The sequence below is a fragment of the Centroberyx affinis genome, unplaced genomic scaffold (assembly GCF_046629955.1).
Source record: "Centroberyx affinis isolate AG114_WGS23_722 - 3 ecotype Tasmania unplaced genomic scaffold, CSIRO-AGI_Caff_v1 ptg005481l_1, whole genome shotgun sequence".
NCBI classification, from domain to species: domain Eukaryota; kingdom Metazoa; phylum Chordata; class Actinopteri; order Beryciformes; family Berycidae; genus Centroberyx; species Centroberyx affinis.
In genome coordinates, this window is record NW_027282748.1 from 1 (window position 1) to 24,997 (window position 24,997).

The window sequence follows — 24,997 nt, forward strand, 5'->3', positions numbered from 1 at the left end:
CCAAGCAGGAAGTACAGGCAGCAGCAGCAGCGCATGTCAGAGTGAGTGTTGGTTCGGCCTAATGAGCCACACACACCTGCAGTGAAATCACCTCGCAAAAGGAACGATGATTATCAGGTCAATAATCACAAGTCAATAGACACCAGACCACAAAACAAACACATTTTCATATCAGGAATGTTTGGGGAAATAAGGAATGCAAACTAGAGATTTTCCTAAAAACAACCACCAAAAACCAATTATAGTTTCAGCAAAGCATTGATGCATGTTGTTTTATTTTGCCCTAAAAGATTGTATCCTCAGGTAACTTACATCACTTTGATACTACTCACATATGAATTTATCTCAATAAGATCTATGTCAGCCTAAAAGGTGGTAAACTCTATTCTGCACAAATATAAAGGTCGGTAAACTTGATTTTAGGTGAGTTTTTTTCCACTACATCCTTAATTGTCCATTGAGTTTCTGTTCAGTCTACTGTCATACTGTCCGGTTACGTTTTATCCTGCATCTCGTGTGTCAATCCTGTATTGTGTAACTTGTGGTATTGTGGTAGTGTATGAATGTTTTGGACGTGTCAACACCAATTAACCACTTAAAATTCCTTGTGCACCTGTGAATAAAAGCGTTTCCAATTCAGGTCGGGTGTCCAATGACAGGTGATTCACTGACTATTATGTTGACGGTATTGTGAACAACTTACAGCCTGTTGAGTCCCACCGCAACGTTTAATCACAAGACTGAATCAAAAACTAGGTTATATTGCTGCTGTCAGGTGAAAACCTTGTATCTCTAAAATGTCAGCTCTTCAGGAACTGAGAAAAATAGCCTCATTTTCAGCTTGACCACCATGCAATTTAGAGTTTATCCAATGGGTTTTTAAAGGGTTTAGTCAGCCCATAGGTTGTAGAAATGTATAATCTTATAGAGAACTTTGTGATCCTTCAATTAAAACATGAAAATCCCCAATATTGGAGTTACAAGGTTTTCACCCGACAGTGCTGATCATTGGTTGTCATTGAAGATGCATATTAATATGTACAGTGTCCAGAGGGGTCTAGACAAGTGAGTTTGTCACCGGAAGACTTACAGTGTGAATGTGAGATCGGATGGGAAAACCTGGGCGGGGAAAGTGAACAAGAAACACTCTCCTCTTTTCCTCAACAACTATCACTGACGTTCCCCTGAGCAAGGCACTGAACCCCCAACTGCCTCAGTGGAGACTGCAGGAGAGACTTAGGAAAGTAGAAGTGTGCATATCTAACTTATTTTTAGGCCAGGTGCTGCACAAAAGAATCATGAAGAGTGGTTAAAAAACTGGATTAGAACTCACTTATTTTAGACTTTATTTGACAACGTTTCAACCCTAAGGTCTTCATCGGCCAAATACAACGAAGACCTTAGGATCGAAACCCAGCATCAAATAAAGTCTAATAGAAAGGAGCTCTAATCCAGTGGATTAGAGCTGGGCAGAAATATGTGTCACTAGAAACTGAAATTGAATTATTCATATTTGAATTTGAATTGCTCAACTTGAATAATTGCATTAAAAAACTGAATTTGAATCACATAATTTGAATTTGTATTGTTTAACTTGAATTATTGCATTGAAAAACTGAATAGCATAATTTTAAATTGAATTTATTAGTTTCTAGTGACACATATTTCTGCCCATACTTCCTTTCTGAGCCACTTTGTACCGGGCAGCTCCCAGGTAAGAACTGTATGAATGTGAAGCAGGCAGAACAAGAGCATGGTGTTCGAACAACGCCCCCTTTGATACAGGTGGAAAAATAGGAATAATTTGCACTAACAATTTAAACATTTAAATCATCACCTGCTCGTCGCACCAAGAACAGAACGCATCAGTGAGAAGATTTTGAGTTCAGCAAGGAGGTAAAGGAACAGGGAAGGGGAAACCGACAGTGAAAGTTTATCAAATGAGTATAGTATCTAGCAGTATGCAGTGTGGGTGGACAAGAACATGCATGTGAATACACACACACACACACACACACACACACCCCAGTTACTCCCCACTGTTCCCGAACAACAACACTACTCCAGCTCCCATCGGTACCAACCTGGACGATGGGGGCGTTGAGTGTTTCCTCCACGTTTCGGCACACCGTCTCCAGCCGCCTCGCCCCCTCCAGCGCCGCACACTCCGCCCACTCCCAGAATGCACCGGACTCCAGAGAGCTGTGAGGGAGCTGGAAGGAAGGAGATGGAGGGAGAGGAAGAGAGAGAGAGAGAGAGAGAGAGAGGAGGGTTTATTTAGAAGGGCAACAATGAAAATTACATTTATCCTTTAAAAGTCGTGAAGGCTTGATATCTTCATTGTGTATTGCACATAGTAACTTTTTGTATATTGTATGGAGGATCACTGATTGACTGTAATGTCAGCTGATTTCTATAAACCCTTTTCACAAACATGGCTGACATACTTCCGCTCCGTCTCAGTAGGATATAGATCAGTTCTCACAATTGCCAGCGATGTTAAGAAGCCAACTTTCTGTCTCCTCCGACTCTGTCTGTGATCACTTATTTTGTGTTTCAACATAGTGCGTAACACAATGCAGGTGTTCTCACTGACATTTCTTTCCGTTTCTGCAAGACTCAACTATTTTACTCTTCTGAAGCACTTTGTGACTTTGCTGTGTGAAAGGTGCTATATAAAAAAAACTTTACTTATTTACTAGAAAAAAAAGTGACAAAATGCTAAAAATGACCCTTGGTTAGCCAGTTAGTATTTTGTGACCCTCAATCAAATAACCTATTTTTTTGTAGTAAGTAAAGTTTATTTATATAGCGCAAAGAAGTCACAAAGTGCTTCACAAGAGTAAAATAGGAGAGTCTTGCAGTCGTCCGACAAGAGAAACAGAAAGATATGTCAGTGACAACACCTGTATTGTGTTACGCACTATGTTGAAACACAAAATAACTGATTACAGACAGAGTCGGGGGAGACAGAAAGTTGGCTTCTTAACATTGCTGGCAATGCAGAGAACCGATCTATAACCTGCTAAGACGAAGAGGAAGTATCACAGAAAGATATGTCAGTGACAACACCTGTATTGTGTTACGCGATATGTTGAAACACAAAATAAGTGATTGCCCCTCTTATAATTGTATTTATTTAGGTATTCTTATTAATTTATTTTACTGTTTTATTGTGTCTACTTTTACTGTTTTTTTATTTTTATTGAACCGTGTGTATTTTTCTTAATTTTTTTATGAAAAACGCTTTGAAAACACTGTCGGAGGAGACAGAAAGTTGGCTTGAATGATTAAATAATGTAAAAAAAAAGGAACATGTGTCCTGTCTTTTGAGTGCAGATCATACTATCTGTGTTGTTAAGAGCATGGCACTAACACAGCCGGGGGGGTTAAGGGTTCGATTCCCACTGGATTTCCCATCATAGTGTTTATAGTGTTGTTACCTGCTGTGCGAAGCCCTGAAACAGCTGCTCCATGTCTGAAGCCAAGTCTTTATGCAGACAGCTGAACGTCCCCAACGTGCTCCACATCATCTGCAGAGCCAAGCCGTTAAACTGAGGGAGTTCGTTCAGGAGCAATGTGTTGATCGTCCTGAGAGAGGAGAGGAGGAGAGAGGAGGAGAGGAGGAGAGAGGAGAGGAGAGGAGAGGAGAGAAGGAGAGGAGGGAGGGGAAAGGAGAAGAGAGGAGAGAAGATGAGAAGATAGAGAAAGAGAGACGAGAGGAGAGAGAAGGAGAGGAGAGAGGAGAGGAGGGGAGGAGAGGAGGAGAGAGGAGAGGAGTATGGGCGAGGGGAGAGGACAAAGGAGAGGAGAGGAGGGAAGGAGAGGAGAGGACAAAGGAAGAGAGGAGAGGAGAAAGGAGAAGAGGAGAGGAGAGGTCAGGAGAGGAGAGGAGAGAGGAGAGGAGAGAGGGGAGAGACGGGAGAGGAGAAAGGAGGAGAGGAGAGAAGAGGAGAAGATAGAGAAAGAGAGGAGAGGAGAGGAGAGAGAAGGAGAGGAGAGGAGAGAGAAGGAGAGGAGAGGAGGAGAGGAGAGGAGAAAGGAAGAGGGGAGAGGAGAAATGAGAGGAGAAAGGAGGAGAGGAGGAGAGGAGAGGAGAAAAGAGGAGAGGAAAGGAGAGGAGGAGAAGAGGAGGAGGAGAGAGGAGAAGTGAGAGGAGACAAGAGGAGAGGAGAAGAGAGGAAAGGAGAGGATATCAGACAGTGTCTCGCTCATGACTTCAACAGAGATCGATGCATCGTCTATTTACAGGGATCAAACCTGTGACCCTCCAGTTACGGGACGGTCCCTCCAGCCACCATCCCCCCCCCCCCCCCCTCTCTGTACCTGTATGTGTTGGCCACAGCCTGCTCCTCGTAGCTCAGAGTGGATCTGGCTTCTATCATTTCGTAGTCGAGCAGCTTGTCCAGCCTCTTCCTGATCAGGTTCCTCGGGCCCACCAGGAGGTCACGGAGCGCACACAGCGGCTTGTGGATCAGCGTCTGCATCCTCTTCTCCTGGACGGAGGGAGAGGAAGGAGGGAGGAGGGAGGAGGGAGGAGGGAGGAGAGGAATGAGTGATCTGCATGTTAATTATGCTCAACACTGACAATATGCAACTTTTTTTACTTTAAAATAATGAATAAAAAGGATATACTGAATATTATCAATCTGTGAATTTTTTTATTGCATATCGTCTGCCCTCTGCTTCTTCATCACCTGTGGAGGCTTTATGCTACCAGTTCTCTGCCGGATGACATCATCAAGATGAGTGACAGGTGTTAGTGGGCGGAACCTTGACCAATTGAGGGGGGAGCAGGGCGGGGCTAACAATACACTGCACTAACTCAAGGAGAGAAAAGTTGTGTATTGTAGCTTTAAAGACTTTTCTCATTGATTGTTTGAGAAGAATGCAATCAGCTCAAGGTTTGGCATTACTTCATTTGAAGGAGGGAGAGAGGGTTAGAAAAGAGTGAACGAGGGTTAAGATATGCTCACTACAACTTTATTTTTAACTTTATAGCACTTTTTTTTACACAACGTACAAAGTGCTGCACAATGAAAAGAATAAAGTCAAAGTCAAAGTCAAAGGCAAAGTCTTCCAAAGTTAAGGTGCCCTGATGTCAAATGCTCAACTTTTTTTAAAAATTTTTTTATCTGGCCTTTGGAACGGTCAGAAGAGTTTTGTCTGCTGATAGACAGCTAATAAGGACTAACAGACAGGAAAGACAGGACAGAGAGGACAGAGCGGCATACCAACAAGACACTGGTGTGACAAGTGTAATATGAATCCTCAGAGAATACATGTGACTTTCTAGCACAGAAAAAACACTTAGACAAGCATAACTCACTGCCAGTATCCCCTGCAGTCTATTGTGAAGGTAAACAGAAGCTTTGGAAACGAAAGCCCTCACGAGGCCCACAGAAACTATGTGGATTTGATGGGAATTTATAAATCTAATTGTGTAGTCTGTTAGTCTGTATTTCCTGCATCGCCCGGCCAAGAACAAAATATCAACTTGACTCACAAATGTAGGAAGTATCCATTGTCTGAGAGCGGTGGTGATCTCCTTGTAGGAAACGGCCGGCTTCTCTCCGTCCATGTCCAAGTCAAACTCCTCTGTTTTGGCGGCCAGGAACCTCTGGAGACCAACGAAGAAGAAGAGCCCAGTGTGACACTGTTGTACCCTGCACAGGTTTTATATTCCTAGACTACTTCTGATTAACAGGCTGATTGTGGGATTAGGGAATTTACCAACACTGACTTATTTTTTAGTGCTGAAACAATTAATTAGTCAATTCGATCGACAGATTAATCGTTTCCGTCATTTATCAAGTAAAAATACCCCACAATTTACTGGTTACAGCTTCACAAATGCTAAGATTTGCTGCTCTTCACTGTTTCATATCATTATAAAAAAGAATACTTTGAATACTTTGAATACCAACTGATTAATCAATAATGAAAATAATCATTAGTGGCAGTGTTCAAAGGCAATTCCCACACAAACCACAGCTTGCTGGGAGTGTCTCTTGGTACTACTCACCATGAATATACAAGTAAAACATTAAACAATTGTGAACAACAACCCCGATCGTAAGGGAGGAAGGAAGGAAGGAAGGAAGGAAGGAAGACATACAGGAAGAAAGTAGGTAGAAAAATTGATTTACAACAACACACGTTACACATCAATATGTAAGAGCTGCATTAATAATGTGCTAAGAGTAAAATTAAACTGAATTCATGTTGCAGTTATAATAAGTCACTGTTGAAATTGGATCAGCTAAATGCCTAAATGGTAAACAGTAAAAAAAAAAATAAAGTGAAAAAATAAAAACAAAGAAAAAGATACAGCAGTAGACAGAAGAGGAGAGAGAGGAAAAAGAAGGAAGGAAAATAAGAACAGAAAGGGGGGAAATGAGAAAAAGGGCTGTATATGAAGAAGTAGGAAAATGTGAAAAAGAAGGGGGGATACAACGCCTTGTTGAGAGCAGACGCCTCTGGTTAGGAAGAGAAAGAGGAGGGGGAAAAAAAACACAGTTTCCTCAGAGGATAATTTTAGAGTGGAAAGGTACACAGCAGAAAATCCTGTGAGTTCGACCTCAGGCTCTGGAGGAAGGTCTGAGTTTACACCGGCTGACTCATCAACACACAGCAACTTGCTCATGAATAACTTTGCCAGTTTAAAGCTGCATGTCCACTGGTAACTTGTGAGGTTTTCCATGGACTGACCGGTAAAATCTGACTGGGGGAAGAGATACGAACTCCCTTCATTCAAGAAGTACTGTCAGAGTGTCTTTGAGCAAGGCACTAAACCCCAAAATCCTTGAGTGTAGCTGCTCTGTGACCAGCAGCCAGTTGCACCAGCTGAATAAGTTCGGGTGTAAAGTCTACACTAACTGTTATGTTGAAACTAGTTAGTTTGACACTAAAGCTGTGTCTTTGTTTACTTGCACCATGAGACTTAAGGTACATCTTAACTAGTAGAGCGTAAAGGGACCACTAACCAAAACATTGTCCCAGACAGTGACGTTTTCCCCTGCCGCAACTAGAGCTAAAATCAATATCTTAAAAATAAATTATGAATTTGCAAACGTTTACAAACACATCAACAAATAGGTACGTTATCGTGTATAAAGTAGGCTATAAGGATTCATTTAAGCTTACCTCCTATACCAGTAGCCTACAACTACATAATTAATAGTGACATCAAGCGGTTTAACCGTTATTTTCAACAGAGCAAAAGTTAGGCATTTCCGACTCATTAACAGGGTGGAAAAAAGTTATTTGTTTTATTGATGGCTAAAGAAAGTTGTACATTTGTTATTCGTCAGTTCAGTGATTTAAATTCATGTTGAAGATATAAGTCAGTTGTTCCCCCCGCAGTGTTGTTGCTGTGCAAAGTCCTGAATGAGCACTTCTCCTTAGCAAGTGAAGTGAATTGAAGTGGAGCAATATAAACATCGGGAAGCTTGTTAGGCTACATCTACATCTGGGAGACTGAAATGACTGGGTTATTAAAATATGCATGACAGACACACAGACACTTTATGAAATCGCTGTATAAACTACATTTTTTGTATTTTATTGTATTTTTTGTATTTTATTGTATTTTTTGTATTTTATTGTATTTTTTGTATTTTTTTGTATTTTTTTGTATCTCTGCTCCGGGAAAATGAAAGCGCGAGTATAAATCTAAATCATCATACTGTTCAAAAGGACGTAGTCTGTCACGTAAGCCGCGCTGGATTTGTTGCTCCTGGTCCTTCAGCAAGTTCTCCCACCTGTCTAATTGATGCGCCGTGCCAACGGTTATTTTACGGAGGACTTTACACCTAGTAGGAGGTAGGTGTAAGTTTTAAGTTGTAACTTAAGTCTACGTTGGAACTATTTCAGTTGGTGCAACCATTAAAATTTTAGTAATGCGTAAACTCGGACTTAGTGAGACTTTACGTTCAAACTAGCCTACGTTTGAACTTAAGTTGAACTGGTGCAACTGGCTGCAGGAGGAGAAGACTGTGGTTGTACCGAAAGTGAGTGTGAAGAGGGATGATGCTCCCCTACCTGTAGATGGTGCAGGTACGTCTCCACGTTCTCCAGCAGCTCCAGGATTCCGTTCTCCAAGACGTAAAAGAAACCTTCCAGGGCGTCAAACTCCTCGTCCACCAGCTGGGACAGAGGAGACATACAGAACGATTGTCTTATGACAGGATAACAAGCTGGTTTCTTTCTTAATGTGTCACGACTCAAAATCGTTCACTGGGCTTTAGTCAGTGGGTTCCCAACAACAAGGATCATCTCCTCTTTTCCAGAGGTGTGACCGAGTCAACTTTGCTCGAGTCCGAAGTCCGTCTCAAGTCTTGAGGCACAAGTCTCATGTCAAGTCCCAAGTCCCAAGTATTTTAGCTCATGAATCATGGGGCCAAAACTTTACATGTTGCATTTATATTTTTGTTCAGTATATTTTCCCAGGATGAGAGAATTCCTTATTTAGTTGCCGGGTTGGAATTGTTTAAGAACCGCTGGGATGATGTTACACGTGTAATTTTAAGATTTAATAACCTAAGATTTGCAAGAGCATTTGCAAAGCGACATCTCCTATGAAATCAACATAAGTACAAAACCTTAGATGCCCCATGAAGATTCAAGAATGCTGGTTTGACATGCTGTAGGCAGATGCATTTCGTCAACATGGATTCTACCCATGTAGCTGCTCCCCATCCGAGCTTCACTGCCTTTCTACAAAGTCTGACAACATTCATCATTCAATATTAATACTACATGCATGGTGTAGGTGCCACCGCTCCATTCTGTCCTCTTAGGTTACACTTGTTGTTTCAATGCAGCTTTTTAATCGTCCGATGACAACAGAAAGCATTAAATGACAGATCTGGATGCACAAAAAAAAATTGGGTTTGGGGTTTCGTAGAGCCTCAAAATCTGATTTAGAAATGGTTCGGCTCGCACTGTGATCACATTTCTGCATACTCTTCATGCAATCCAGCTGCAAAGTTGCATATGAGCATGAGAAAAGACCAAGAGTGGGAAAACAGAATGATGATGGTAACATTTAAAACAAATACAGATATATCTGGCGTTTTCAGGCCAAGTGTGGATGTCTATAGATGTGTTCTCAAAAAAACTCTTTGATCAGATCTCAAAATCCATATTGAAATGTGTAAAAGTGTAAGCGCAGCAGTGGATGGCGCCTTGGGGAGTCGTCCACATATGTGAAGCAGCAAGGTGTAACACGGGTGCAGCAGCCCAGAGAAAGACAGCCAGTTCATGAACAGGTCATATCATCTGTTCTCTCTGCAGGTTTAACACCGCTCTGGTTAATTATTAACTACTGAGGTGCAGCCGGAGGCAGCGTGAGGACTGGAAGACGGTTTTATGGCTCGGTGGCCCAGAGAGATAGCTTAGGGTCATTAACATCCAGGAACATTAATGTAATGTGATACTTCATTGATCCTCATAGGGGATCTCTTCTCTTCCCCCTCCTGTACAGGGAGGTCAGAGGTCAGAGGTCAGGGTCAAACTACGGGCTTGAACCCAGATCCTCCTGTTGAAGCAAAGTCTCCCTACACACTACGCTACCCTGCTGCCCAATGTCAACTTTTCAGGAATTGTGAAAAAGTGGCTTATCTTGTCTCTGACAGACATTAATTTTTGATGTTACAAAGTGACGTTTTGACGTTACACTTTGCCTTGGATTCTGGGTCATGGGAAGTCAAGTAAGTTTTAATTCTGAAGGACAATGATGTTGTGCATGTAGTGCCCTGGTACTGGGAAGGAAACAAGGATAGGTTTATAACTGAACGTGCTTCCACATTGTGAGCAACACAATCAACAAGTCACCAGAAGTCCATTCACTTCCTATAGAGAAGGGCAACTTCTGTGACAAGCGAAACTTGGCCGATGTGTGGACACTCAGCAAGAAGTTGGCCAAGAAAATTTGGCAACATTTTAATCAGCCGTTAACAGCCAGTCAGATTTCTGCGCTTCGTTGTTTCCCCACCGATGTGATTTAGTTTCATGAACAGTAGTTCTGCCTGGCAACAGCAAAATGGAGGAGAAGTTGATTACACACATTCAAAGCTTTTATTTTAAAGACGACAGGAATAAACGTCTCAAAAACGATGCTTGGACAACGGCTGCATCCATTGTTTGGGTCGAGGGTAAGACAGTAATTTTTTCGGTTTGTTTTCAATTAATGCTAACTATGTAGCGCTTGTTAACTCATCAAAACGACGTAATGCTATTTTGATTTGTATAAATACATAGCATATTTTTCTTGGTGAAAACTGAAGCTGCAGACCACTACATAGATGCAATCAGAGCCTCTCTCGCACCGCCCACAAACAGTCAGAACAGCTGTGTGTACAAGCAGTAAGTGATGCTCAGGTTAAACTGCCAGCCAGGCTGCAGTCAACACCACTTTAGTCGAGTCCAAGGGGAACAGCTTTATGGCACAGAGGCCCACAGAGAGACAGCTATATGGTTATATTATGACAGATGTGTGTACAGTAGCTATCACGTCAGCACTGTCATGTCTTTTATTTGCTAGGCGATAAAATTGAGATAACATTGAGAAAGAGGTTTTACTGAGGTTTACTGTTTGCCATGTTGTGTTCATTAGCTACATTTTGCTGCTGATGGCCAAAAACCTTTCAGCACTTGAGATAAAATGACTTGTTTTCACGGCGGGTTATGAATTGGTTTTGTGTGGCTACATTTCACTGCTGTTAGAGGAAATACTTGTATCTCCAAAAGTATCTCCCAACAACAACAAAGTAAAAACAAACTCTTTTTCGCACTTTTTAAAAAAGTTTTTAACCGTGTGTTTTGAATGGATTTCATGGGTCTTAGGGCCATGAAACCAATCCAAACATCAAAGAAACATATAAGCTTTCAAATTTAAGTTAGAAAAGAAAAGTGGAAAATGGCAAAACTCAAGAGTTTCAAAGTTTCTAGACAATGGCAGGAGTTGTCCTTCTAGCTCGCCTACCTTAGCTGCTATCCCAGTCTCGTGTTTGATGTGCTGGCTGAGTCTTGCCGTCTTCTTCGCGATGCTGTGGCTGTTGAGGCGGTTGATCTTGTCCTTGATGGTCAGAGTCTCTGTCTTCTTGTATTTGTCAGCTACAATCAAAAGACAAGGGGCAGTTAAGAGTTAAGAGTTAGAGTTAAGATAGTGATGCATACAACTTTTTGGGGTGACAGTGCCCAGGGTTTTGACACTGTAACTCAGTTTTTGGTCTGATTCTGGAATGTTGCCTTTCAACATTGATCAAAAATGCCTAGTCTATCAAAACTCTTAGAATACACGCAACAGATCTACTCCAATATTGCCGATGTCACATTAGCTTTCCCTTGTAGCCTACTTATACCAGCATCTGTTGCACTAACGTTACTTTCTGTAACTGTCTTCATTTTGAAAAAGAACTATATCTGTCTTTACAAATCAGACTGAAATAAAGCATTCACTTGTTATCACTTTATTTTATTGCCTTAACTTCTGCCTCTTGGCTGAAGTTAACTTGCCTTTTTGGCTGCATCTGGAACATTACTATATATATCACGGTCGTCATCTTCTTGTAAAAAAACATTGTAAAAAAAAATAAATAAACATAACAAAAAAAAAAAAGAATCAGTCCTCCTTATTTAACACTGCAACACATGCCTTTTGGTGGCTGCTTTTACAGAAATGACCTTCCCATTGGTGGCTTTATCTACCCATTGAGCTATACAGTGCATATTGGTTTATTTTTTTACATTACACATTCACTGCTATCAATTCAGATGATAGTAGCAGGTAGTCATGACAGTAATCCCTCTCACCGACTTCTCTGAAGCGTTTGTACTCGTTGATGCGGCAGTTCAAGGCTATGGCGGTGTGAGCGGTCTGCTCCAGCAGGGTGTACGCAGGGTGAGCCGGGTCCGTGTGTTTCTGGATGGTCTGCAGGAGGAGCGGGTAGCGGGCGATCCGCTGCACCGGCATCACCAGGAAGAAACTCAAAGAGGTGGCGTTCACCTCAGGCCTGGACAGAAGGACGGAGAGAGGAAGGGCAAGGTTGAACACTCATCTGATGATACTGTAATGACCGAAAGGTGAGTGGTAAATCTGTGGTGTGTTGTAATGCAGTTGTTGCACTGAGTCTCTCTTTTGTTCACCCACTTGACATTTTTTCCATTTTAGGCATTTTGCTGGTGCTCTTATCAACTTGCAATGAGTAATTAGCTAGGGGTTCAGTGTCTCAAGCCTCTGACCTTTTAGTAAGTTGACAGCCTCTCCAACCACAAAGCCACCCTGCACCTCGTTTTCATTTTTGATATTTTTGGGATATTTTTTTCTCTTTTTGCCCTCGCAATCAAGACTATTTAGGTGTGCAGCAATCAATGTTTAATAGAAAGAAATGATATAACATTGTAGCTTTCGTCAGTGGAGCTGTATCCTTGTCACTGTGGCAGAGGCCTACAAAGATATGTCTATCACGCCTTTTATGCTAAAAAAAGATTCATATTTGTAACCACTTGCTGCTATTTTTAAATGATGCCTCAATGCTAAAAATGAATGGAACACTTCCTGGGACCCTGGATGGGGCAGGGACCCTATTTATGCCTGAAGAAGAAAGTCCTTTTTCACATCTTCACATCTCAGGTGTAGAAATCGTCTTACTGCATCACGACTGTATGCATGATTAGTATTGGAAACAACAGAAGATGATCTGAACGTACGCTGAGGTCTTGATGACTCTGACGATCTCGCTCCAGAGCGCCTCCTTCTGTTTGTAGTCGTTCTCCACAGCGGTAACGTTGTTGTAGTTGGCCAAGTATTCCTTATAGGCCGCCTCGATGTCTGAAGACAGGCTGAGGAACGAATCACCTGCCAGAAAGACAAACAAATATACACTTTAGAGGTTTGATTTAACTTGACACGGTGTGCTTTTATCCTATGGAGGTAAAACATAGTCACTGCTCAGAGTGTGAAAAAAATGGACTTTGCCCTTCTAAGTGACTTGTAAGATCTTTTAAACATTGATTTTGTAAGTTAGAGGAGATTCTTGATTCTCTTTTCTTCCGCTGACAAAAAAGACAAAATCTAATTTTTAACCAAGATTGAACTTACTGTGTTTAGCTCTGTACTGTATAGATATAATAATATAGAATAACACACAAGTGGGGTAGAAAACCCCAATTGAAGACTCTCACCCAAACCACATATTTTGAGATTGTCATTGAACAAAATCTCCATATCTATTTTACAATTTTGTTTGCGTGTCATGGTGTCCGCTTTATCAAATTATACATAAACACTTGCCTCCAATGTCAGTTAGAGTTTGAGATGTACTTGCTCTTTGCCTTGCCTTGTTTCTTTTTTCCCTTTAATTGGTCTAGTTTTTCTGTAAAACACTGTGAGAAACCTGTTTGTTAAAAGCGCTTTATGAATACATTTGACCTGAGTTTGCCTTGTCAGGAGACCAAAACACAACTTAGAAATGCAAACAGGTACAGAGACTAATAGTACTGCTAGTGAGTTAGCTGGACCCTGCAAGTATCCAGCTGTGTGCATCTATGGGTGGGTACGATTCCACAAACTCTGCAAAAATAGCTCATTTTGGAGCCATTTAGTGAAACACAAGTCATGCTTTCAGTGCAGCTACTGCCATTTTGATTGGAAGCACACCCTCTGGTTGAACAGTTAAGTGTCATTATGATCATCATGCGTCTAGACATGTCTGGACAAGAGTCTGGTGTCTAGAGTTAGGTGGGAAAACAATCCTTCGCTTTCTTACCCCGTTCCCATGTCTTCTTCTTCTACTTTTGCTAATATACAACTGTCTTGATGTGTAAATAAAAAAATCCTTTCCACCTTTTGTTCTAAGTTTTGATTTCCCACTTCTCTATTATCCATGATCGTTCTATGGTAAAGAGGAATATTTTGTTGAATCTATAGACTAGGGATGGGTCATGATTTTCAAATTTTCGAATAGTCATTAAATTATAAACAAAATTGCACAATTGCTTTGACCCTTACACTTTAAAGTAGAGCTGCAATGATTAATCGATTAATCGATTAGTTGTCAACAATTAAATTAATCGACAACTATTTTGATAATCGATTAATTGGTTTGAGTAATTTTTTAAGAAAAATAAGTCAAAATTCTCTGATTCCAGCTTCTTAAATGTGAATATTTTCTGGTTTCTTCACTCCTCTATGACAGTAAACTGAATATCTTTGGGTTGTGGACAAAACAAGACATTTGAGGACGTCATCTTGGGCTTTGGGAAACACTGATCCACATTTTTCAACATTTTCTGACATTTTATAGACCAAACAACTGATCGATTAATCGAGAAAATAATCGACAGATTAAAGTAGGGCTGCAATTAACATTTCATTGTCGATTAAAGGACTACGCCAAGTTTTTGTCAGATTGGCCCTTTGGTCATCTTACCCGTTATGTAATGAGAACACAGACACCAAAATCATCCATGTGTCCCTCACCACAGCCATGACAACAGCATAGTAGTGATTGTTTTTTTTAAAGGAGTGGTATTCTCTTTAAGAGGAAGTCATGTCCCTTAAGAGAGCCATAAAGAATGTGTGTCAGTCTAGCATGTTTGGTCTTTCCAGAAAGAATGCAGGCACACCTATTTATTCTAGGAAGTTGTACATGTGAGGTGAACTGTAAGACTGCCAGGATTATTTTTCCCCGTTTAGTTTAGTTGACAATTTTAAAACACGTCTAAAAAAAACTTACATGCATCTAAAAATGATCAAGGTTAGCAGAAAAAAAGCAAAGACTTATTAATGTTGTGTTCCTTGGACTTAAAAACATGGAGTATACCCTTGTCACCACAATATTAAATACTGCATTAGTCAAACACTTGGACAGAGAAACTCTACTGCTACGACTTTGACTTTGTCACTCTGACTTGGCTTTATCGTGCAATAAACTGCATAATGAATGCTGCCAAGTATCAAAGGCCCTGAGAATGACCTGTGTGTGTGTGTGTGTGTGTGTGTGTGTAAAGGTCTTTTCTCAGACTGTGAATTGTAGGTGTGAACTCGTCTAGAAAACCTCATGCACATGTGATAAAAGGAGGAGGTGTGAAGGCTTTACTTCCTTCCTGTCGGTGTGGACAGAGTGATCTGATCTGTCCAGAGAGAAAACAGCGTTCCTGAGATCAGCAGCGTTCTCTCTGCTTCCTGGTGGAATGTTGAACAAGCCCATGTTGCCAGGCAGCAAAGGTAATTCCAGCCAATAAGCAGAGGGGAGTTTTTGGCTGATATTGCCTGGCAACAAACTTTCAGGTCCAGGTGGTAAAAATGGGATTCCAGCCAGATAAAAATACTTCCAGTCAAAGACTACAGCTTTATAGATACAAAGATTTGTGTTTGATTGTAGGAATATTTCAGGCGTGGGTCAGAGCCCACAGGGATGTGCTATGTGTATTATGGGGGGGCAAGCGTGTGTGTGTGTGTGTGTGTGTGTGTGTGTGTCTGTAACAAAGACAGTTGTGTCCCTTACAGAGCGTCTCCAGGAAGAGCGGATCTCCAGGCTGGACCTGCTTCTGGTCCAGCAGGCTGAGCAGTCGCCCCGACACTTCGATCACCTCCTCGATGTACAGGAACATGCTGTTCAGGTTGGCCAGAGGAGGCTGAGGGGGGGGGGGGGGGGGAGCACCCACACACACCAAAAACATGTTACTGATAAAACCTTCATTCACACTCACAACCAACTGTCTGACATTCTGCCTACATGTGTAGTTAAGCACTCAACCGTACATTCAGACTCGGCATGGTCGCTTCACTTTGCTCCATCATAAGTTGTCATTTTATGCTTGGCCCCAAAACATACCCAAAATATGATTTGTTTATACAGACCTATTTTTATTTTATTATTTTCTTTATTTCATTTTTTCCCAAATGTAATCCATAATCATATGTCTGGAAAAACTAACCTTGAAACTGTGCTTGCTAGGCTAAGTGGATACAGCTATTTGGATGTGATGGAGTGACAGGCTAGCTAACAAAAAAAAACATTGAATAGGACATCTTCCTGCACAAATTAGTATTTTTGGAAGGACAATAGAGTTGAAAAACTGTCATGGTACAAAAAATTATTGATGGGGAAAAATTGACAACTGGATTTTTGCCCAAATCTGATTGGTTCTCTCATCTTTTGCTTGTTGCATCATGGGCCTGGTTCACGCTGTCACCGATCCCATCATGCCGTGCGCACGCAATCACTCGCTTGAACGGAGGCAAACTGTTAACTGTGAAATCACATCTGGTGTTCAACTGGCATAAGCTCATTGGTGTAAAGCAGCCAAGGGAGACTGACTGTCCAGTGTGGCAAAACATTTGTCCAGCAAACAGCAGGCTGAACGCTACAGGAGCGCAACACAAACAACACAGACATCCTGGCTACATGATGTGCACCAATGCACTCATTTACACAGACTGCAAAACCATTGGTGAAATGTAAGCTAACTTTAAGTGTGATTATGATTGGCAGCCCTTTTCAGAATATATAGATAGCATTCAAATTATCCCGCCACCTCCCGACTGAAAAACCTCTATCTCTCCCCTCTTTAGTATTGACCTTGACCTACCTACCTATCTGACCTTTGTATATTTACACCACAACCTCTCTTTAACCATAACGTACTTAATACCCCCCCTATTTTATTATTTTCCTCCCCTTTTATGTATTTACTTATTTATTTATTTTTTAGTTTGTTCGTCGGTATGTTGTTGTTTCTTAATCTCTCTTTTAACTGTGTAACTGTGAAGCTCCATGTGTTGTATTGAGATGTACCTGTGTTTTGTTTGTGTTATACTGTTTGATTTGTAAACCTGAAAAAAAACCCATAAATAAATCATCAAAAAAAAAAAAAGTATGATTATGATTTGCCACCTCATTCACACAAACATTAGCATTCAACTTGTGAATTTTGTTGAGGATATTGTCATGCTTTCTGAATGAACTGTCGTGTAATTAATTAACTGCAGTATAGTTTAAGTAATAAATGGATTTACACGTTTTAATAAATGTCTAACTAATGCAATGAATGAGCATGTATATATGCATGTTATGTCTGCTCTCTTTATGTGCAAGAAAAATGCAAATGCACGGCTGATAAAGACCCATTTTGTTCCATTCCATTCTATTCTAATGGGAGAACAGTGGACACACTTAGTGGTGGAAGACTGAACAATCTGCACATCGCCACAGAGAACAAACCAGAGACTTTACTGCCCGACAATGGCATCATTCATCTGCGTTTATTCTACGTTTCTCTCCGCCCGGCCGTCCCTCCCTCTCCTTGACCCTGATCCTTTCCTCGGTCTTCCCCTATCTATCATCTCCTCTCTCTCTCTCCGGCTACAACCAGGGAGGTGGTAAGGGACACAAAAAGGCTAAAAAAAATAGTCATTTACCATTAGAAATCAATGGAAGGTGTATGTTAAAGAACTGAAATCCTGAAAAAAACCCTGAAAAATCACATTCCTCTACATGTATTTGTCCTTCACCTTTATACACCTCTCTCTCTCTCTCTCTCTCTCTCTCACATCATCTCCTTAATTCCACCCATCCATTACTGTATCACACATTTGCATTTGCTCTCTCAATATTACCTTTGACTAACCCCACATAACCCAGACAAATCTCTCTCTTTATGTCCTATCTCACCATCCATTCGCCCATTTTCCCCCCTTGTTCCACTCCCTCTTTACCTCATCAGTCCATAGCTTACCCCTTCTACTCCTTTTTCTTTTCATTTCCATCTCTCTCTCTCCCATCATCTACCTCTCTCTCGGTGGTTTATTGTTCATGTGCTCATTCATAGCTCAGTCCTTCCACCCCATAAAGCCCAATTCCATTCTGTTTTACGAGTCCTCGTTTTATTACCGCAGCAATAATAAAAGATTATTCAACAGTAATGGGCAATACCTTAGAGGTGATGAAAGCTAATGATAATAAACCACCGAACAGCTTCAACATAACAGCTCCTCTGGATGCTGCTGTGCCAATTCAACATTCAATTTACGACTCTTTATTTAATGTGCGATGGGATTTATTCGATTTTAAATTATGTATTGCATTATCAGAAGGATATACATGAAGCGGGGGGGGGGGGGCAGGGGGGCGCAGGGAGGAGGGAGGCTGTCCTTCAACCGGACAACAAGCGTCCGCCCTGCAGTTTATCCTAATCCCTAGTCCACAAAAGTGAGAATTTCTTCTAGTCCCTACTCCAGAATTTGAGAATTGTGAGAATTTTTCCAAGTCCCTAGTCCACGAAAATGAGAATTTCTGTAAGTCCCTAGTCCACAAAAGTGAGAATTTCTTCTAGTCCCTAGTCCACGAAAATGAGAATTTCTGTAAGTCCCTAGTCCACAAAAGTATGAATTTCTTCTAGTCCGTAGTCAACAAAAGTGAGAATTTCTTCTAGTCCCTAGTCCATAAAAGTGAGAATTTCTCCTAGTCCCTTTCCATCCTATGATTTAGGCCAAAGCAGGTCTGGTGTTCTGGTGAGACTGATGTTGCTGGGATGCACATGAACTAAACTGCAGATCAGACTAAGCTAATTTCTGTATGGGTAAAACGTTGACATTTTGTAACCTTTATTTGTCAAAGGAAGGTTGACTGAGCTAAAGATAAAAACAGAAAGGTCCGCACACAAAACAATGCAAAGAACAAAAAGGGGAACAAAATACACAAGTGTTTTGGCCAGAAGCCTTCTTCAGTGTGTCGAAGTTGTCTGAGCATGCAAAGCTCCACTTCACACTTGTCAATGTATTCACACCTTGGAGCTGCTCAGTACAACAACCACACTACTATTGGTCACTGAGAAGCTCCACTGTTGCAGTTTGGGGTTTGGTGCCTTGCTTAAGGGAACTGTGATGATAGTTGCCGAGGGAGAGGAAAGCATCGCTCGTTCTCCCTCCCTGCTCAGATTTTCCATCTTGGTACTGGGTGGGAAACTAAAGCATAATATTTACCTTAGCTCCCTTAAAACACCCATCCCATATAAGTTTAGAGGCAGATTCATTAAGATGTCAATGTTTTTAATTTACCTGGTTAGTTATTTTTAATTTTGTCTCCTTTTGTGTTTTCTGTCTGTAATTATGTGTTTTTATTTATGCTGCTGCCTGTCTTGGCCAGGTCTCCCTTGAAAAAGAGATTCTGAACCTCAATGGGACTTTCCTGGTTAAATAAAGGTTAAATAAAAATTAAAAAAAAATAGTGGGAAATGGCACTTTGAAATGGTTTATACGGTTTTAAACACTTTAAAACACACTACAACTTTGCCTCGGTTTCCTGAAACCCAAGCAAATATTTGTGTACAAAACATTTAGAAAAATAATCAGGATTAGCATTTTCTTTCCGTAATCATTCAGCTCTACATGGCATTAACATGGCACTGTGTCTATGCCAGTGTTGCCACGCTTTACCTGTTCAGCTACACAGAACCACACACACACACACACACACTCCATCCATACCTGTAGTTTGTGCAGGTTGCTCCTGATGGTGACGGTGCTGACTTGCAGCAGTCGAAGGTAATTCCTCTCGGTCTGGACGAGCTCCTCTATAGCCAGCAGCTGTCTCTGGGCCGCCCGCTCCTTAGCTGCCGCTTCCTCCTCCTCAGATCGCTTTCTGGCCTCTTCGACCTCCTCCGGTGACTTCTCCTCCTCTGCTACTGAGCATCTATCATGTGAGGAAAGTTTTGAATTTGCCTCCACGGGGGAAATGTTTGTATCTAAAAGTTCCTCGTCTCTCTCCGAGGCTTCGGACGGCGCCTCCACAAACACCGATACGTCCGACTCTACCGTCTCCTCCTCCGGATTGAACGCCGCTTCTCCGGCTTGATCCGTTTCTTCCTCTACGGTGCCGTCCTTCCCTTCTCGCCGTTTTTCCTTCACCGGATCTTTCTCGGTGCGCTTCTCTACGGCTCCGAGGGGAGAGCGGGCGGAGGAGGCCGGCTTGGGGAGAGGCAGTTTGAGGGAGGCAGGCTGAGGCCTCCGGGGAACCTCCATGTTGGAGGAGATCACTGTTGGAGAGGAAAAACACTGTTTAGACACCGTGTTACTGCTGGACAATTATACTTTGCACTTGCAGAGAATACCACATCATAAGAAACAGGGTCTGTGGCTTCTTTACATTTATTGCTAAGTCTATATCTCCAATACGATAACAGCATTTTATCATCAGGAAATTCTAAGCAATTTTGGGGTTTAGTCAGGCTTGGACAAGCAAAAGCTGAACCCCTTGGTCTTGGTTTGGATTGCAATTTCATGCAATAAACAGCCATCTTAAGAAGTCATTTAGTTTTGTATTGAGCCTTAAAGTGTTAGTTTTCCTCCATCATTCTTTGGCTATAGTTACACTTGTTTCAATACAACAACGGAAAGAAAGACAGATAGCCGACTTGATTGTTATTTTAAGACGCCGGAATTCAGTCAAAGCTCAAAGTCACACCAAAATTAGTTTGAAACAAACAGGAGAAGCGAAGGTACAAAGAAAATGTGACATATTTTGTTATCGTTACTCTGAGCATGCATGTCTTGTTGATGTCAGTTCTGAGTGCATCAGATACGGGTTATACATCCTAGAATAGATATGACACGTCAACCAAAAACATCAGATATGAGCAGCGATTCGGACGCATGAAGGCCTGTGGTGTGAACATAGACTAAACTGAGAGTCAGGAAGGGAAGTGCTGTATTGCACAACTCCATACAGAGACAGTAAAAATGATTAGAAAAGGCAACCAGCAAACAGTCAAGAGGGATACTGCAGCTGTAGCCACTGTAGAAGCACTTCAACCCTGCATCTATCCTGTATCAGCACTGCTGATATCGGATAGAGTGTGGCATCACTTGCTGCTCGAAGAATATGGTTTCCAATTCTTAGGAACATATTACATGGACAACAAGGACAAAGTTAATAACTGTGTATAACTTAGTAGGCTTTGGAAAAAAGTTGTCATGAAAAACTATACCCATCTAGAATGCCTTTAATGCCATTTTCATATAAATAATGTTCGTTGTGTTACTTTCTATCATCAACTGATATAACATAAAGGTGATTCAGCCTATATCCAGTTCATGAAAGCTTTTACATTTGCTGCTCTAAACACCCAGTCTTTCCTAGGAAAAAACCTCTAGCTCAGAGGAAGTGAAGCGTTTTACATTTCCAGCAGCAGCGTTAGCAGTTTGTTTGGAATAAACAGAAGAAGAAGAACTGGGTGGTTACCATGAGCACCGATGGCTGAACAGACAGAGAAAAGAGCGCCACCTACTGAAACTCAAACTTCATCAACAGAACATCTAAGCTCCGCCTACACCGTTTGATTGACAGGTGATCTCTGGAAAGTGCAGTGCAGAAACACCACAGAGACGAGCGCTGAGCAGTAAAGATGGAGACTAAATTCTAAAAATGAAAAAGATGTCACGGGTTACACTTTAAAGCGTTGCCTGTGTAAATCCGCCTCTATAACTGCATAAGCCAATAGAATCAGAGGCAGAGTGTGGATTAGATGGCCTTGTTTGTATTGTTGCCTCCACAGAAACATGCAGGGAAGGGAAATGTATTGTCGTGGAGTCTGTGAGCTGGAACAGCATGTGTTCAGCCCACCAGGAGGCCAGCAAGCTGCTTACAGAGCGGCTAATGCTGCTTCAGTTCTGACAATTAGCTGTTACATGGTTCAGCTGAACAGCGTTTGGTAGTTTAAAAAGGACAAACTGTGATGACTCTTCCATCCTCGACTCTGTGATTTAATTATAACGTCTGTGTAAGGCTTTATTCACGACACCGATTTAGCCTTGGCATCTCTGGCTATGATCCACAAGGCTCAGAATGTCTTCCATGTATTTCCATCCCACTCAGTAGGGGATGGAGCTATACATCAAAATTCAATATATCACAGTATAAAAATCTGACAACACGTTTTGTGGAGCAGAAAAATGAATTGTTTTTGCCCTTCACAATTTCACAAACTCTCCATCCAAACTATATTATTTGCACTTTGACATTTTTAAATTGTTGTTTACATTCTAGCGAGCCAATACCATCGCTAAAAAGATGTGTGGCTCAGAAATAAACATAATTCTGTACAGTCACACTCCGAACTTATATTTGTTTCATCGGATCGTGATTGTGTCAAATCCTGAACCCCGTATCTATGGAAGCCCATTCCCGCCTCTCAATAAAATAAAAAGTGACTAAATTCTGACTTTATATCTCAGAATTCTGAATTTTTCTCAGAATTCTGACTTTAGTTCTTCCACTTCTGATTTATTTCTCAGAATTCTGACTTAATATCTCGGAATTCTGAGATACAAAGTCAGAATTCCAAGAACTAAAGTCAGAATTCTGAGATATAAAGTCAGAATTTTGAGATATAAAGTCAGAATTCTGAGATATAAAGTCAGAATTCCAAGAACTGAAGTCAGAATTCCAAGAACTGAAGTCAGAATTCTGAGATATAAAGTCAGAATTCTGAGATATAAAGTCAGAATTCCAAGAACTAAAGTCAGAATTCTGAGATATAAAGTCAGAATTCTCAGAAATAAAGTCAGAATTGTGAGATAAAAAGTCAGAAGTCTGACAAATAAAGTCAGAATTCTGAGATATAAAGTCTAAAGTCTAAAGTCTAAAGTAGAGTCGTTTTTTCTTTTATTGAGTGGCGGGAGTGGGCTTCCATACATATCACATATCACATGTCCAATCGTATAGTGAGATAAACACATTGTCCCGTTCCTGCTACTCAGCTCAGCTGTCTGACAGCATGTTGCTCCTCTGCACTGCTGGACTCTCCCCTCCAGCTGCAGCCCACTGCATACCACACTGCATGACTGCACTCAGCAAAAGAATGCTTTACTTTGTATGAATGCAGTATGCAATGTATAATCTGCCATCTGTCTTATATCTGTCTGTCCCCTTGCTCTGAATATGAAGTCCGGTTTTCCACACATCACTTAAAGCTGCCCAGGCTGAAATAGAATCCAAGGAAACGATTCTGTAACTTGAGAAAAAATAAAGGTACACAGGCATGTGAGCAGACTGCAGGCTCTACTTTACTTCCTTTTTCCTGTTGTCCTTGTAACTATATACTTATGTCACCACATGACACGTCTCGATACGTTCCTGCACCAATGTCACGAAGACACATTCCTGTGCATTTACTGTACTTGGTGCACAAAGTGATTCTAATTTGATTTACTGTCTGAGGAAGCTTGTTAAAGTGCTGTTACTGATGCCGCTGTGGCAAAGACAACAAGCTTTTCATTCCATTTAAAAGGATAGTACCGATGATTTTTATAAGTTTGAGCCAGTGATGCAGGTTCCTCTCTGGTTTCTGCACACAGTCAGCATAGTAGTTGCAGATATCAGCGTTTGTTTTCCTCCCTTCAGAAGAAGCCAGTTGCTGCCATTCATTCTTGTCCAGTATGAAAAACAACTTCCACAGAGCGAGAGAATCAAATCACAGTAAAACATGAAGCCAGAATTTGGTTCGGTCAAACTTTCTGTTTTCTCCTTATTTCATTGTGCTGAGTTGAGTGTTTTCATCTCGGCGCTGCGTTACGTTTCCCTCTGCATCCTGTCAATCAGCTGACATCCACAGGAAGAAATGGAAATAATTCCTCAAAAACATGTCGCCTGACAAACTTTACTGTCACATCTGAATCTTCTTATTTCGACCATCTTTGTTAGCCGGGACAGCAGTTAATGTCAAACTAGTGCTAAAAAGTTGAGTGCTCAGAAGGTATGGAATTTGTAGACTCCAGTCAAAAATGTCAAGCCAGGTTTGACACATAAAGTTTGTATTTTAAAAATAAATAGATGATATAAACCTAATGACATACCTCATGCACTGCAAAATGATTGGGCTAAATGTAGTAAATGGGTTATAACTCTAAATGAAACTGGTGTGCTTTAACTAGTTTATTTAAAGTACAAACTGCAGACTGTCCCGTCCTTCTCTCACAAAGTTGATTTATCTCCCTTTTTCCCTCCATGAAGTTTTTTTTTTGGTTTTAGCAGCAAATGGCCGTCCAAAGTCGAGTCGAGATTTACCACAAGTGAGCACAACAGAGTTTTAGCTTGTAAACTATAGGTTCGATGTAAAATTTGCTACAAACACACAGCAGATAAACAGATAGAGGGTAAGTCTCACCCTGACACAAGCAGTTTCTTCACATCCCCAAACAAGAGCCACAACTCCAGGTTACGACATCTGTTGCCCACAAGCCCACAAACAGTGTGTGTGTGTGTATGTGTGTGTGTGAGTGTGAGTGACAGGGTATCATCACACAACCATAGCATGAGATCCTGTTATCATTACCTTGTGCAGAATCCCTGATTCAGCTGCAGCAGACCTCGATCTCCCTTCTCTCTCTCTCTCTCTCTCTCTCTCTCTCTCTCTGGCTCTGCTGTGTCCCAGCGCTAAAGCAGAATCTGCTGCAGTGGAGAGGCTGCCTGCCTGGCAAACAGACAAACACACACACACACACACGCTGGTATAACTTTCTCCAGTGACTCACACACAGCAGGCTGCTGCTGGGCCTCATGTGGCAGGAGTGTGTGAGTGAATGTTTGTGAATGTGTGTGAGTGTGAGTGTGTGTGAGAGAGGAAAGGGGGATGGGAGTGGAAAGGAGGGTCAGCAAGCTGTTTTGTAGAGGAAAAAGAGGGGTGGGGGGAGGAAGGAGGGGCGCTTTGGCAGGGTGGTTAAGCCACACACACACACACACACACACACACAAACACACACACACACACACGCTGCTGAATAAGCTGATTGACTGCAGCAGCTGGTGGGAATGGGAAGTGACGCTCGCCCAGGCGGTAGCGGATTGGCTGAGAAGCTTTCACTCTGGAACGACGGACCAATCAGACGAGAGCCTGAGAGGCTTCAAGAAACACTAAACCGACCATTGAAGACGGAGAGACGGAGTGATTGAAGTTTCCCTCTCACAGGAAACAAAGGCACCGCGGGACGTCC

General features: G+C 41.6%; 1 protein-coding gene across 1 annotated transcript; it reads right to left on the minus strand.

Annotated features, from left to right (window-relative positions):
• Window positions 1-2,084: 2,084 nt before the first annotated feature.
• Window positions 2,085-24,409, minus strand: arhgef37 (Rho guanine nucleotide exchange factor (GEF) 37; the record flags this gene model as incomplete). Its single annotated transcript, XM_071546824.1, has 11 exons — window positions 24,340-24,409; window positions 19,496-20,043; window positions 15,513-15,642; window positions 12,715-12,862; window positions 11,818-12,017; window positions 10,988-11,118; window positions 8,044-8,148; window positions 5,507-5,620; window positions 4,327-4,496; window positions 3,444-3,591; window positions 2,085-2,213 (listed from the first exon to the last, which is right to left on the minus strand). Coding segments are annotated over exons 2-11 (1,809 nt in total), but the record flags the coding sequence as incomplete, so codon positions are not given.
• Window positions 24,410-24,997: the final 588 nt, after the last annotated feature.